Below are 15,673 nucleotides of genomic sequence, written 5' to 3'. Positions count from 1 at the left end.
ACATTCACCTGGCTTCTGATATGGAGTCTAGGGTGTGTATTTAATTTACTGCATCAACCACAAATGATTGTAGTTTTGTCCTTTTGTAACGTGAATGTATGGAATAGATCACTCGCTATGGAATAAAAGAACTGACCTGTTTTTGTCCTTGGTTTCCTCTACAGGTAAAGCTGGAGAATTGATTGACAGAGGAGACAATACATATGGCGGACGCTGGGTTATCAATCCGAGTGGAGGTCTGATCTCCAAGGGGCATCCACTGGGAGCAACAGGTCAGAATGGTAGAAAATTGCGATAACCTATAAATCCTATGTGTAAATGTGATAATAACCAAGAAACTCTGGATGAAGCTCGACCATACACATAGGATTTGTTAAGGGGCACCCTATCTCTCACTACCCCACTTATCCTATCAATATCTTTTTGGCCAGCGTTTCTCGTCCTTAGAAGGGTAGCCACACACCGGAACCTAATCCTTTTTACACCCCAGAATACCCTATCCTCCCTACGTGTTTCACCCATCTATTACAATGGAACCCTCTGGGGGCTTAGTCTATTGAAAGGATATTAATCAAAATGGTAGCTAGGGTGTAGACAAAAGCATATAATGAAGAAACAAAATGAGTGTCATACAGTTTTTTGATAATACCCACATGCCGCATAGTCATTCTTCCTTAGCATTATGGTTAAATATTCAAATATCTATCTTATTTGGTTGGTCCCCCTATCACATGTAAGTCCTATTAAGCATCCTTCTTAGTTTTTGGTATCAGGAGCTCCTCCCCCTTTCAGCTTGTCGCATTTTTATGATCTGAGACCAAAACGTGGTCTGGATACCACATTTTATATATATATATATATATATATATATATATATATATATATACATATATCATTTTCTTTTTTTTAAATGAACAGTCTCTCAAATCCATAACCTGCCCTCTATATACTGCGTCAGGTGAACAGTTTCTCCTGAGGAGAAGGTTCTGACCCTTCAGGATACCCCTTTTTTAGGAGGCAGCTTTCCCACTCTAGGAGACTGTTCGTCTTCCTATGTATAGTCCTGTTCAAATCTCTTCACATACCTATATAAGGGAGCTTTACATCACTTGGGACCTATCCTGTTCTTATTGATGGTTTTAACAAACTACTCAAAATCTGTAGGAATGCTGGCCCAGAGGACAAAGATGTCGTCAGTCAATCTGGCCCATATCAGGGCCCGCCCAGTGAAGACATCCATGTCCTTGGTCAATATGTTAGTGCCATCCCACCTGCCTAGGATCATATTGGTGTACGTAGGATCACACCGGCTTCCCATCACCGTTCCCCTGAGCTAGTGGTAGTGGCAGCCATTGAAAATAAAATGAGTTCCTAGTTAGAACGAAACGTAACATTGTGGGAATCAAATTATTATTTAAGTGGGGCCCACGCATGTAAAGATTATATGACACGGCCTGGACTCCCTTCTTATGTGGGATTAATCAGTATAATGCCTCAAGGTCAATGCGCGTTAAGGGGGGAACTCCGGCCCCAAGACCTCTTATACCCTATCCAAATGATAGGGAATAAGATGTCTGATCGCAGGGGGCCCGCCTCTGGGGACCCCCCACAATCTAGCATGCAGCACCCACCTGTAAGTACTGCCGGAAGCGCTGGAGGCTCTCAGTCTTATGCCTCCCGATCACGAGGACGGAGTATCATGACGTCACGACTCCACCTCCGTGTGACATCACGCCCCGCCCCCTCAATGCAAGTCTGTGGGAAGGGGCGTGATGGCCGTCACGCCCCCTCCCATACATTGAGGAGGCGGAGTCGTCACGTCACGATACTCCATCCCCGTGGTCGGGAGGCATAAGACTGAGAGCCTCCAGCGCTTCCGTCAGTACTTTCAGGTGGGTGCTACATGCTAGATTGCGGGGGTCCCCAGTGATCAGACATCTTAGCCCCTATCCTTTGGATAAGGGATAAGATATCTTGGACCGGAGTACCCCTTTAAGAGGGCATTGTTCTCAATATCAGTCTCCTTCAACTTACACAAAAGATCAGCAGTGTCACAGGGCTATGATGGTAGGGCCAGGCCAAATTCTCTGAGCACCCGGTCCAGGTAAATCCTCACATTCTGTGAAATGCCCCAATGCCAGATACGATTGGTTGGCCACATAATGGTCTGGAACGCTTGTGAATCTGTGGCAAGGCATAGAACAGGGGGACCACCGGGGCAGAAGAAAAATCTACCTGTTTTTATCAAGCAGTTTATTACTCTTGTTTGTACTCCTGTGTCTGATCAATCCTCAACATTTTCCATTGCTTGTCTATCCACAAGATAGGATCAATGTCTGATCAGCGGAGTGCCGTCACCCTGCACTCCTGCCGATCAGCTGTTCAGCACAACTGTGGCTCTGGTATATACAGTGATCCCTCAACTTACAATGGCCTCAACATACAATAGTTTCAACATACAATGGTCTTTTCTGGACCATTGTAACTTGAAACCAGACTCAACATGCAATGTACAGTCCAGATCTGTGAAACTTGTCAATGGCTGGAAGAACTGACCAATCAGAATGGGGCATTCACTGGTAAAACCCCTGTATTCCTGAAGTGTATTCACTGACTGGTGTCTGGTAGTGCCCCCTACAGTACAGGGAGGTATTACATGTTCTGTACTCTTTACCTGTACCAGGGTTAGCTGCTCCTTTGGACACCAGGTGAGGGCGACTCCATGTAACTTTTTTAGGACATTGTGTGTACTGTACAGGACCCCGAAGAAGCTTCTGTCCTCTACATAGACCAGTGTTTCCCAAGCCGGGTGTCCCCAGCTGTTGCAAAACTACAACTCCCATCATGCCCGGACAGCCTTTGGCTGTCTGGGCATGCTGGGAGTTGTAGTTTTGCAACAGCTGGAGGCTCCCTGCTTGGGAAACGCTGACATAGACAGTGATTACAGCTCCCAGCAGATCTTTCTTACTTTTATATGTAAGGATTTGCTTTATCTATATTAGTTATCTACTTATTTTTCTTTAATTTTCACTTTTTCCTATTTTTGGATGACATTTTGGTGCCTTTAGGACCAATTACCAGGTTTCCATAGAGTTATGGTCTCAACATACAATGGTTTCAACATACAATGGTCGTCCTGGAACCTATTAATATTGTAACTTGAGGGACCACTGTACACAGTGAAGCAGTTAGCACCATATACTGTGTAATGAAGCTACGCTGAAGCCACCACACAAATGAATGGTGCCAACTGCTCCCAGACATTCATGTATATACTAGGGATCGACCGATATCGTTTTTTTAGGGCCAATACCGATAATCGGTGGAGGTTTGGACCGATAACTAACCGATATTCCAGTATAAGTTATCGGCTATTTATCCCCCCGCGACGCCGCTGCAGATAATTGATTTAAAGCGGGCGTTTTAAATCAATGCACTGCAGTGGCTTTTGCGGTGCCATAGACCGCCGCCCGCTTCTCTCCCCCTGCCTGTCAGGGTGGTCCGGGCCATCCATCCTTCCTGTAGTGTCCGGCGGCATTCCGGGTGGAGGGTGAACCGGTCCGGGCTGTCCTTCTTCTCCGGGGGTCATCTTCTCCACTCCGGGCAGGCTCCGGCGCAGCATAGACGCCGCTGCGCAGTGACGCCGGTTCGCAGCGACGCACCTGACGTCACGGCGTAGCGGCATCTATGCAGAGTACTAGGCCAGAGCCTGCCCGGAGTGGAGAAGAGGACCCCCGGAGAAGGACAGCCCGGACCGGTTCACCCTCCACCCGGAATGCCGCCGGACACTATAGGAAGGATGGATGGCCTGGACCACCCCCATTACGGGTAAGTTACATTTTTTTTTATTGACTCGGAGGGTGGGGGAGGGGCCCAACCGGTATAGCGGTATGGGCAAAAATCCATACCGTGGGAGAAAAAAAAAAAACGGTATCCGGTTCATACCGGTATACCGCCCAGCACTACGGTGGGGGGGCGGTCACGGTGCGGTTGGGGCGGTGCAGGGGGCGGGGCATTATCGGCTTATCGGCAAGGTAATTGGCGATACCGATAATGCCCAAAATCGTGATTATCGGCCATACCGATAATCGGTTGATCCCTAGTATATACCTTAGCCGCTACTATGTTGGCACCCCACTCACCAAACATTGAAGAATGCACATCCGCAAAAAAAAAAAAAATTATTCAAATATATCGCAGGGATGTGGAAATTCGATCGCCCGACGCCTGGGACAAGTAGTTTTGGGCGCCGGGCAGGTGAATTGTTCATAGATTTAGCCCTGTATCGGGCAGGGACAGACAGACTTCCCCCTTATTTTTCTTTAATGTCGGTGTGAAGCGCAGGAGCGGATGGAAGTCTCCACCTCACACCAGCACTCAGAGTATATGGAGGGGGCGGCGGCCTCCAGCTGACTGCAGAGCCCCCCCTTATCTCCCCTCCCGGAGGATGGACGGAGCTCAGAAGACACAGCAGGGTGAGAGAGAGGATGTAGACAGCTCCATCCCCCGCACACAGCTCCATCCCTCCCCCTGATCTGTCTCCCCAGGACCTAATCCACCACGGGGCGGTTGCTAGTTTGCACGGGGAAAACACAGAGCAGGGGGGAGGGGAGAGGACGGAAATCTCACCTCACACCGGCGGTGACTACAGCTCTGATGTCCACTCATGGCGGCCTCAGGTGAGAAGACCAAGAATGCAGGCGGCGGCAGGAAGGGTGGTTGTATATGTATAGTGTGAGTGTATGTGTGATGTGTGTATGTAATGTATGATGATGGGGGGGGGGGGCAGCGGCAGGTGTATGTATGATGTGTGCATATGTGTGGTGTATATGTAGGGTGTGAGTGTATGTGTGTATGTAATGTATGATGTGGGGGGGGCAGTGGCGGGGGGGGGGGTGTGTGTATGTATGATATGTGTATGCATGAATGTGTTGTATAGGAGCGGACTGTCACATCAGGCATTAGGGCAGTTGTGCCATCTAATTTTATTTATTTTTAGTGGCCCCCGCACTAAATTGCACCCCCAGAATCCTGCCCCTTCATACTAACCCGCCAACCAAGAGCCCCACGGATATATGCAAACACGCCCGAACCAAAACTACAACTCCCAGCATGTTGGACCATAACCTAAACTGTAGAACTATAAAGTGTAACATGCTGGGAGTTGTAGTTTTGGTTCGGGTCAGCTGCAGAGCCATAGGCTGCATCAGGGCATGCTGGGAGTTGTAGTTACTAACTGTAATTCCCAGTATTCCTTGACACATCCTATGGCTCTGCAGCTGACACAAACCAAAACTACAACTCCCAGCATTTTCCCCAATAACCTTACCTGTACTACTATACAGTGCAACATGCTGCAACACCCACACAACCATAGACTGTATCAGGGCATGCTGGGTGTTGTAGTTATCTAGTAACTAAATGCAACTTCCAGCATTCTCTGACACAAAATGCAGCACACAAACTGGAGAAGCAGACCCCCCCCCCCCCCAGTAACACATAAGTCCCTATTGAGACTGAAAAATAGTGATTAAAATATTTAAAAAAATGCGTATATATGTGAATAAGCCCCTTTCCTAATAAAAGTTTCCAATTTTCTTTAAATAAAAATAATGTACAAAAATAAACATAAGTGGTATCGCTACATGTGGAAATGTCCAGACTATTAAAATATGATGTTAATTAAACTGTACGGTGAACGGTGTAAATGTAAAAAATAGTCCAGAATTGCTCATTCTTGGTCACTTCATATTAGAAATTTTTTATAAGGTGATCAAAAAGTTACATCTAGACTTATCTGGGCTTGTCTGGGGTGTAAGAGGATCTACAGCTCTCCCTCCGCTAATACCCTGACATGCTGCGATCACCTATTAACCCATTAGATCCCCGCTGTCAGCAGTGTCTAAAGGAATCTTATATCCATCCCTGGTGGTCTAGTGGGGGGGATCAGACTATTTTGGTTGAAATTATTTCATCTACCAGGACAAGTGGATTTTCTTTAGGGACAAGTAGATTGTGTTCCGCTTTAGTCCCTTAGACAAGTAGTTGTTTTTTTAAATTTCCACACCCCTGTATCTATATCTATATATGTGTGTGTGTAAATAAAATGTTTATAAGAATGTAAATAAATATGTAGAGTTTGTGTATCAAACCATCAGGTCAGGCCTCAATACAGGGCCATAACTCCGCACCCACTGGGCAAAGTGATAAAGCCACTGGAGTGTTGTGATACATTTGGGGTTCGGCCCCCACTGTTTTGGCAGTTGTTCTTTATGGGTGTATTGTTATTGTTTACAGATATTTGTACCGATATTCATTGCACTATAGGGACTTTTGCCCAGTGGATGGGGAGTTATGGTCCCTTATGGCCTAACTTAATTGTTATACATCTTTAGAGTGTATTCACACGTACAGTATCCTGCACATATTTCATGATCTGGATTTGAAGCAGCGGAGTTTAAAGGGGTACTCCGGTGAAAAACTTTTAACTGGTGCCAGAAAGTTAAACAGATTTGTAAATTACTTCTAGAGATGAGCGAACTTACAGTAAATTTGATTCGTCACGAACTTCTCGGCTCGGCAGTTGATGACTTATCCTGCATAAATTAGTTCAGCCTTCAGGTGCTCCGGTGGGCTGGAAAAGGTGGATACAATCCTAGGAAAGAGTCTCCTAGGACTGTATCCACCTTTTCCAGCCCACCGGAGCACCTAAAAGCTGAACTAATTTATGCAGGATAAGTCATCAACTGCCGAGCCGAGGAGTTTGTGACGAATCGAATTTACTGTAAGTTCGCTCATCTCTAATTACTTCTATTAAATAATCTTAATCCTTCCTGTACTTATTAGCTGCTGAATACTACAGCGGAAATTCTTTTTTTTGAAACACAGAGCTCTCTGCTGACATCATGAGCACAGTGCTCTCTGCTGACATCTCTGTCCATTTTAGGAACTGTCCAGAACAGCATATGTTTGCTATGGGGATTTCCTTTTACTCTGGACAGTTCCTAAAATGGACAGAGACGTCAGCAGAGAGCACTGCGCTCGTGATGTCAGAAGACAGCTCTGTGTTTCAAACGGAAAATAATTTCCACTGCAGTATTCAGCAGCTAATAAGTACAGGAAGGATTAAGATTTTTTTTAATAGAAGTCATTTACAAATCTGTTTAACTTTCTGGCACCAGTTGAGTTAAAAAAAAAAAAAAAAAAAAAAGTTTTTCACCGGAGTACCCCTTTAATGTAAACTAAATGACTGAGCACAGCTTCAAATCCTGTGCATCAAATAGGCACAGGATACTGTGTGTGTGAACGCACCCTTAAAGGGGTATTCTGGGCAAAAGATGTATTAAAGGGGTATTCTGGGATAAGATGTCTGATCACGGGGGGTCCCGCTGCTGGGACCCCCCACGATCTCCATGCAGCATGCGCATTCTATGCAGGGACTGCATCTCTAGTTTCGGAAACCTCTCCGGGTTTCCGGGACTGGGGATGTGATGTCACGTCACGCTCCCTCCATTCATGTCTATGGGAGGGGGCGTGACGGCCGTCACGCCCCCTCCCATAGACATGAATGAAGGGGGCGTGGCATGACGTCACATCCCCAGTCCCGGAGGTTTCCGAAACTAGAGACGCAGTCCACGCATAGAATACGGGTGCTGCATGGAGATTGCGCGGGGTCCCAGCGGCGGGCTCTGAGGGTTTTTCTCTCAAGTCCTATGCAAGTCTATGGGACTTCTGGTACATTTCCTGATCGCGTTACTCTCGGGCTGCAGAGGTTGCCCGGGACTTTGTGGCTATGTTTACGTGCTAGAATTTCTGTGCTGCACTCCGCACGGAGATTCTGCAGCAGCAGAATCGCATTTATTTCAATGGGATTCTGCTGCGCTGTGCACATGGCAGATGTTTCAGGCATGGAAATTCTGCTGACAAAATTCTAATTCTGGAGTCCGCAGAAACAATGGACACGTCCATTTTTTCTGTGGACTCCGCAGGGAATGCATTTCCGCCTATGAGACGGTGCATTCCCGAGCGGTCCTAGCGCCAGCAAGTCTGCAGAATGTCTGCTCGGAGATTTTCCATGCGGACATTCTGGCTTGGAAACATAGCCTTAAACATCCTGCCGCCAAACCAAAGTGATGGTGAAGTATGATTTAACTGTCCGTCAGGCCGGGGGGACGGGATATGATGACCTAAACGTCATTGTTGCTTTTCCTCTCCCACAAGGTTTATGTAGGAAGACCAGGCAATGCTAGGTTCTCATAGATAGATAGATAGATAGTGTGTGTGTATATGTGTGTGTATGTATATGTATATGTATATATATATATATATAATATATGTAATGGGGGAGATTTATCAAAACCTGTGCAGAGGAAGAGTGGTGCAGTTGCCCATAGCAACCAATCAGATTGCTTCTTTCATTTTCCACAGGCCTCTTTAGAGGCCTGTGGAAAATGAAAGAAGCAATCTGATTGGTTGCTATGGGCAACTACACCACTCTTCCTCTGCACAGGTTTTGATAAATCTCCCCAAATATCTCTATCTATAACTGTATGATGTATTTTTGCTTTTATTGCTAAATAAACATATTTTCCCCCGATTTATCAATCTGCCTAAAACCAAAACTGTCTGGTATTGCCTGTAACAACCAACAACCAATCACAGCTCAGCTTTCATTTTACCAACACTTAAGATATGAAAGCTGAGTTGTGATTGGTTGTTCTGGGAAAAAAACAGACAGTTTTGGTTTCAGGCAGATTGCTAATTCTCTGGGCCATTGTCCTATTTAAGATAATGTATTCATGGTATGTGTGTTCTTTATGCATGAGGCCTTTTTTTAGTGTTGTATCTTATTGTTTCGTGGGAACCTGCACTCCTCCCTCTTCTCATACCAGGTGTTGTCCGCCCTTGCTTCGTGCTTTATCCTGTGGATTGGCCATCATTGTAAAATACTTGGAAAAGCCCCTCTAAGGGAATCTTCCCGTCTCCTAAAAGTAATGGCAAATTGCTCCAATATGACGTCTTGTGCTGGATCCTTCAACAGTGGTGTTTCTTAACCAGGGTGCCTCCAGCTGTTGCAAAACTACAACTCCCAGCATTCCTGGACAGCCAATCGGGGCATGCTGGGAGTTGTAGTTTTGCAACAGCTGGGGGCACACTGGTTGGGAAACACTGGCCTACGCTGTATAGCAGACTCTTGTATGTCCACTAAAGCAGTGGTTCTCAGTAGAGATGAGCGAACTTACAGTAAATTCGATTCGTCACGAACTTCTCGGCTCGGCAGTTGATGACTTATCCTGCGTAAATTAGTTCAGCTTTCAGGTGCTCCGGTGGGCTGGAAAAGGAGGATACAGTCCTAGGAGACTCTTTCCTAGGACTGTATCCACCTTTTCCAGCCCACCGGAGCACCGGAAAGCTGAACTAATTTACGCAGGATAAGTCATCAACTGCCGAGCCGAGAAGTTCGTGACGAATCGAATTTACTGTAAGTTCGTTCTTCTCTAGTTCTCAACCTTTTTTGCAACTTTACCCCCAAAGGGTGAAAGTATGTCTGCGGGTACCCCTCGTGGGGAGCATACGCGCGAGGCGTACCCGCGGACAAAATAAGTCATAAAAGTACTTATTTTCATAATAGCGCGTGCTTGCCTTTCTAATGCGATACTTGGGCTTGTTTTTGTCCCATCAAAGATTTGATGCGACAATAGATGTTGCTGATGCCTAGTATAACATCACCTTCAAGGGGTACTCCAGTGAAAAAACATTTTTTTTTTTTTATTTATTTATTTATTTATTTTTAAATCAACTGGTGCCAGAAAGTTAAACAGATTTGTAAATTATTTAAAAATCTTAATCCTTCCAGTACTTATCAGCTGCTGTATGCTCCAGAGGAAGTTCTTTTCTTTTTAAATTACTTCTCTGTCTGACCACAGTGCTCTCTGCTGACACCTCTGTCCATGTCAGGAACTGTCCAGAGCAGGGGAAATCCCCCATAGCAAACCTCTCCTACACTGGACAGTTCCTGACATGGACAGTGGTGTCAGCAGAGAGCACTGTGGTCAGACTGAAAAGAAAAGAAAAAGAAAAAAAAGAAAAGAACTTCCTCTGTAGTATACAGCAGCTGATAAGTACTGGAAGGATCAAGATTTTTTTTAATAGAAGTAATTTACAAATCTGTTTTAAATTTCTGGCACTAGTTGATTTAAAAATGTTATTTTTTTCTACCAGAATACCCCTTTTAAGGCTCAAGTGGCATATTACCCCCCAATTACCTTTTGATCTCCATCCAGTGTCAGGAGACGGCTCCATTATAAGTCTATATAGCTGTTTCCTGGAGCTGGTTGAACATTTTGGCCAGCCAGGGGGTGCTCTTGACCTAAGTCAGCGGTCTTCAAACTGTGGCCCTCCAGATGTTGCAAAACTACAACTCCCAGCATGCCCGGACAGCCGTTGGCTGTCCGGGCATGCTGGGAATTGTAGTTTTGCAACATCTGGAGGGCCACAGTTTGAAGACCACTGACCTAACTTTATATAGAGATTGGTAGCGGTCTGATCACTCAGGCCCCGACCGATCAAAACTTTTGACTTGTCCGTGTGACCTGTGAAACGTTTGGTTGTCCAAAGTAAAAAATAGTCTGCAGTTTTCCAAGAACAGTGCCAACGCTTGCCAATGGCTGGATCTGGTATTGCAGTTTATCCCCATTCAAAGGAATTCTGCAATAACCGATACCACACATGGACAAGGGTGGGATTGTTCCTGGAAATAATAACAGACCCATTTGTAATCCTGGACAACTCCTTCAGGATATGTTCGCACTACAGAATTTCCGTGCAGAATTCCACTGTATGGATTTAACATTAATGTGAATGGGTTTTTTTGCTCACCCGTTCACACTGCGGAATTTCTAGCATGGAAAATTCTGAAACGAAATTGTAAATCCTGAACCTGTTGAAAGAATGAAAATGTTCTCTCTTTCGCCAGAATTCTGCGCAGACTGCATTGTCGTCAGTGAGGACGGCATAAGTCCACACGGTCCTAGTAATGATGGATTTCGGCGGCATCTGCTGCAGACGCAATATTTAGGGTAGTATTGGCTCTAAGGCTATGTTCACACAGCAGGATGTCCATGTGGAATTCTGTCGGAATATTCTGCATGGACATTCCACTGCAGCAGAGTCCCATTGATTTCAGTGGGATTCCACTGCATTCTCACATGGTGGAATTGCAGTGGAAATACCTATTTAGGGGTCTGCAAAAAGTACAGACTCGTCTACTTTTTACATATTTTGCTCAGAAATGTATTGCCGTCTATTAGACGGCACATTTCTAATCTGTCCTAGCACCCGCCGGATCGCGCAAATGTGCGGACTGCCTGCGCGTGTTTTTCGGCAGACAATCCGCACATTTTAGGACATGTGAAGCTGGCCTTAGAGACAAAACTACCCCTACCTTGGCTCTTGTATCCAGGATGAGTATGAATGGATAGGTAGGTGCGCATATGCGTGGCTCTCTCTGTAAGGCTATATTCACATGTCAGAATGTCCGCATGGAAAACCTCTGTGCGCTCTGTGGACTGCTAGGACCGCTTGGGAATGCACCATCTCATAGACTGCAATGCATTCCATGCTGAGTCCGCAGAAAGTTACATAGTTCATAAGGTTGATAAAATACCAGAGTCCATCAAGTTCAACCTATAACCCTAATGAGTCCCTACTGAGTTGATCCGGAAAACCCTAATACTAGAGGTAAAAATTCCTTCCCGACTCCAAATATGGCATCAGAATAAATCCCTGGATCAACGTTCTGTCCCTATAAATCTAGTATACATAACCAGCAATGTTATTATTCTCCAAAAATGCATCCAGACCCCTTTTGAATTCTTTTACAGAGTTCACCATGACCACCTGCTCAGGCAGAGAATTACACAGTCTCACTGCTCTTACAGTAAAGAACCCCCGTCTGTGCTGGTGTAGAAACCTTCTTTCCTCTAGACGTAGAGGATGTCCCCTTGTTATAGATACAGTCCTGGGTATAAATAGATCATGGAGAGATCTCTGTACTGCCCCCTGATATATTTATACATAGTTATTAGGTCGCCCCTAAGCCTTCTTTTTTCTAAACTAAATAACCCTAAATCTGATAATCTTTCTGGGTACTGTAATCCTCCCATTCCCCGTATTACTCTGGTTGCCCATCTTTGAACCCTCTCCAGCTCCACTATATCTTTCTTGTACACTGGTGCCCAGTACTGTACACAGTATTCTATGTGTGGTCTGACCAGTACTGTACACAGTATTCCATGTGTGGTCTGACCAGTACTGTACACAGTATTCTATGAGTGGTCTGACCAGTACTGTACACAGTATTCTATGAGTGGTCTGACCAGTACTGTACATAGTATTCTATGTGTGGTCTGACCAGTACTGTACACAGTATTCTATGAGTGGTCTGACCAGTACTGTACACAGTATTCTATGTGTGGTCTGACCAGTACTGTACACAGTATTCTATGAGTGGTCTGACCAGTACTGTACATAGTATTCTATGTGTGGTCTGACCAGTACTGTACACAGTATTCTATGAGTGGTCTGACCAGTACTGTACACAGTATTCTATGTGTGGTCTGACCAGTACTGTACACCGTATTCTATGTGGGGTCTGACCAGTACTGTACACAGTATCCTATGTGGGGTCTGACCAGTACTGTACACAGTATTCTATGTGGGGTCTGACCAGTACTGTACACAGTATTCTATGTGGGGTCTGACCAGTACTGTACACAGTATTCTATGTGGGGTCGGACCAGTACTGTACACAGTATTCTATGTGGGGTCGGACCAGTACTGTACACAGTATTCTATGTGGGGTCTGACCAGTACTGTACACAGTATTCTATGAGTGGTCTGACCAGTACTGTACACAGTATTCTATGTGTGGTCTGAGTAGTGATTTGTACAGCGGTAGAATTATGGACAAGTCCATTCTTTCTGCGGACATTGAATTTGAATTTCTGTGCCAGATGTTTCCGGCGTTGAAATTCTGCTATTTGCACAGAGCAGCAGAATCCTATTGAAATCAATGGGACTCTGCTGCTACGGAATCTCCATGAGGAATTCCGGCATATGAACATAGCCTTACTCCTATAGGATAACCCCTCCATTCAATCTCCACCTGGATAACACCGTAACATCATTGAAACCCCCTCACCTGACTCTTTGAGATCCCGCTGGTTGTACCCACATCAATTTGCTTCCACGTGCAATGTTTTTGTATCCGTGACTCTGTATTGAGGTTATCCAGGAATAGAAACCCTGAGCTTATTTCTTCCGAAAACAGCGCCACCCCTGTCCTCATGTTGCGTGCGGTATTACAACTTGGCTCCATTCCTTTCAATGGAACTAATCTGTCATACCACCCAAAACCTGAGGACAGGTGTGGCGCTGTTTCCTAACTAAATCCCCCCCTGTTTTTCTAATCCTGGACTATGAGGGCAGCTCTTATACATTTGCACATTCTATAAATATACCGCAACATAAAAGCGACAAACATAAGTAATGCGTAGACTTTGTACGGCTTTAATAGACATACCCGATACAGATATAGGGTAAAGGCCAGAGCAGGGATGGAAGAAACCTCACACAGGTCTGGCTCTTATCTCCGTGTTTATATGATATTATGGAGTTTGTGCCCCTTTATCTCCGTACCTGATGGAGACGCGGGGACTTTACACCGCATACCTTGAACTTTGCGCAAATCTAACCAGGTCACCTCTGACATATATCAGATACAGGGCCTGAGGACCTTTGCCAGAGATAATGCAATAGACTGGCACCTAGAGAATGCAGCAATCTACATGACTGGGAGTAAAGATTGATAAGATAGAAATCCTAAGTGGATCTGGTTTGGCTCCAGGTATCCGTGCCCTATATACACTGATATGTCACACTTAATTTTAGACGTAGCAGGTTTTCTATCCCTGTTGAACTTTCCCATTCATGTCCTTAGTAAGGGTCAAAAGAGAGAGATACAAAAACCTGCTGACTCAATCAGTTACATCAGTGTTTCCCAACCATTCTGCCTGAATTTGTTGCAAAACTACAACTCCCAGCATGTCCGGACAGCCAAAGGCTGTCCGGGCATGCTGGGATTTGTAGTTTTGCAACAGCTGCAGGCACACTGATATGCATCTGTTTGTTTATATGCTACAGTTCACACACATGCTATATCACCTCAGTGATAAATTCATAGCAACTTTGCTGCTGCTGCTGCTTTTAGTAAGTGTTCTGCTATCTCACCTCAGAGATCGATTCACAGTAACATTGCTGCTGCTGCTTTCGATAAGTGTTCTGCTATCTCACCTCAGTGCTGGATTATCAAAAACATTGCAGCCGCTGCTTTTAGTAAGTGTTCTGCTATCTCACCTCAGTGCTGGATTAACAAAAACATTGCAGCCGCTGCTTTTAGTAATTGTTCTGCTATCTCACCTCAGTGCTGGATTAACAAAAACATTGCAGCCGCTGCTTTTAGTAAGTGTTCTGCTATCTCACCTCAGTGCTGGATTAACAAAAACATTGCAGCCGCTGCTTTTAGTAAGTGTTCTGCTATCTCACCTCAGTGCTGGATTAACAAAAGCATTGCAGCCGCTGCTTTTAGTAATTGCTCTGCTATCTCACCTCAGTGCTGGATTAACAAAAACATTGCAGCCGCTGCTTTTAGTAAGTGTTCTGCTATCTCACCTCAGTGCTGGATTAACAAAAGCATTGCAGCCGCTGCTTTTAGTAATTGCTCTGCTATCTCACCTCAGTGCTGGATTAACAAAAACATTGCAGCCGCTGCTTTTAGTAAGTGTTCTGCTATCTCACCTCAGTGCTGGATTAACAAAAGCATTGCAGCCGCTGCTTTTAGTAATTGCTCTGCTATCTCACCTCAGTGCTGGATTAACAAAAACATTGCAGCCGCTGCTTTTAGTAATTGTTCTGCTATCTCACCTCAGTGCTGGATTAACAAAAACATTGCAGCCGCTGCTTTTAGTAAGTGTTCTGCTATCTTACCTCAGTGCTGGATTAACAAAAACATTGCAGCCGCTGCTTTTAGTAAGTGTTCTGCTATCTCACCTCAGAGATGGATTCACAGTAACATTGCTGCTGCTGCTTTTGATAAGTGTTCTGCTATCTCACCTCATTGCTGGATTCACAAAAACATTGCAGCCGCTGCTTTTAGTAAGTGTTCTGCTATCTTACCTGTGTGAAGGTTCACAAAAACATTGCAGCCGCTGCTTTTAGTAAGTGTTCTGCTATCTTACCTGTGTGAAGGTTCACAAAAACATTGCAGCCGCTGCTTTTAGTAAGTGTTCTGCGTGTGTTACCTGTGTGATGGTTCACAAAAACATTGCTTCTGCTTCTAGTAAGTGTTCTGCCATCTCACCGCGTTCACACATTGCACTTGTGTTGCAGCATCATGAAACCAGGGGGGAAAAAAATCTGCAACATTACCATGACACAGCTAGAGATCGGCCTTACGTGATACCAATTGTGTAAGACCCCACCCCACTTACAAATATTGCAGCTAGAATATTCCATGCGATTTTACTCAGCATCTTAAAATGTTTATCAAAAACAAAATCACAGCTGGATACTAGAAGGCCAGGTTCAAATGGAGTTTTTTTTTATTTATTTTTTA

General features: G+C 45.0%; 1 protein-coding gene across 3 annotated transcripts in view; it reads left to right on the top strand.

Annotated features, from left to right (window-relative positions):
• SCP2 (sterol carrier protein 2) overlaps nt 1-15,673 on the top strand; it is a 55,678-nt gene that overhangs the window by 22,781 nt on the left and 17,224 nt on the right. For 2 of the 3 annotated variants that reach the window (XM_056532215.1, XM_056532216.1), the window contains one exon: nt 165-272. In XM_056532215.1, the coding sequence (XP_056388190.1) occupies nt 165-272 (108 nt within the window). Of the gene's footprint in view, nt 1-164; nt 273-4,651; nt 4,680-15,673 lie in introns of those variants that run through there. The other variant, XM_056532217.1, reaches the window with a different exon arrangement.

The sequence above is a fragment of the Hyla sarda genome, chromosome 7 (assembly GCF_029499605.1).
Source record: "Hyla sarda isolate aHylSar1 chromosome 7, aHylSar1.hap1, whole genome shotgun sequence".
Lineage (NCBI taxonomy): Eukaryota > Metazoa > Chordata > Amphibia > Anura > Hylidae > Hyla > Hyla sarda.
Note: the sequence above shows the minus strand (reverse complement) of the source record. Positions and strands in the feature narration are given on the sequence as shown.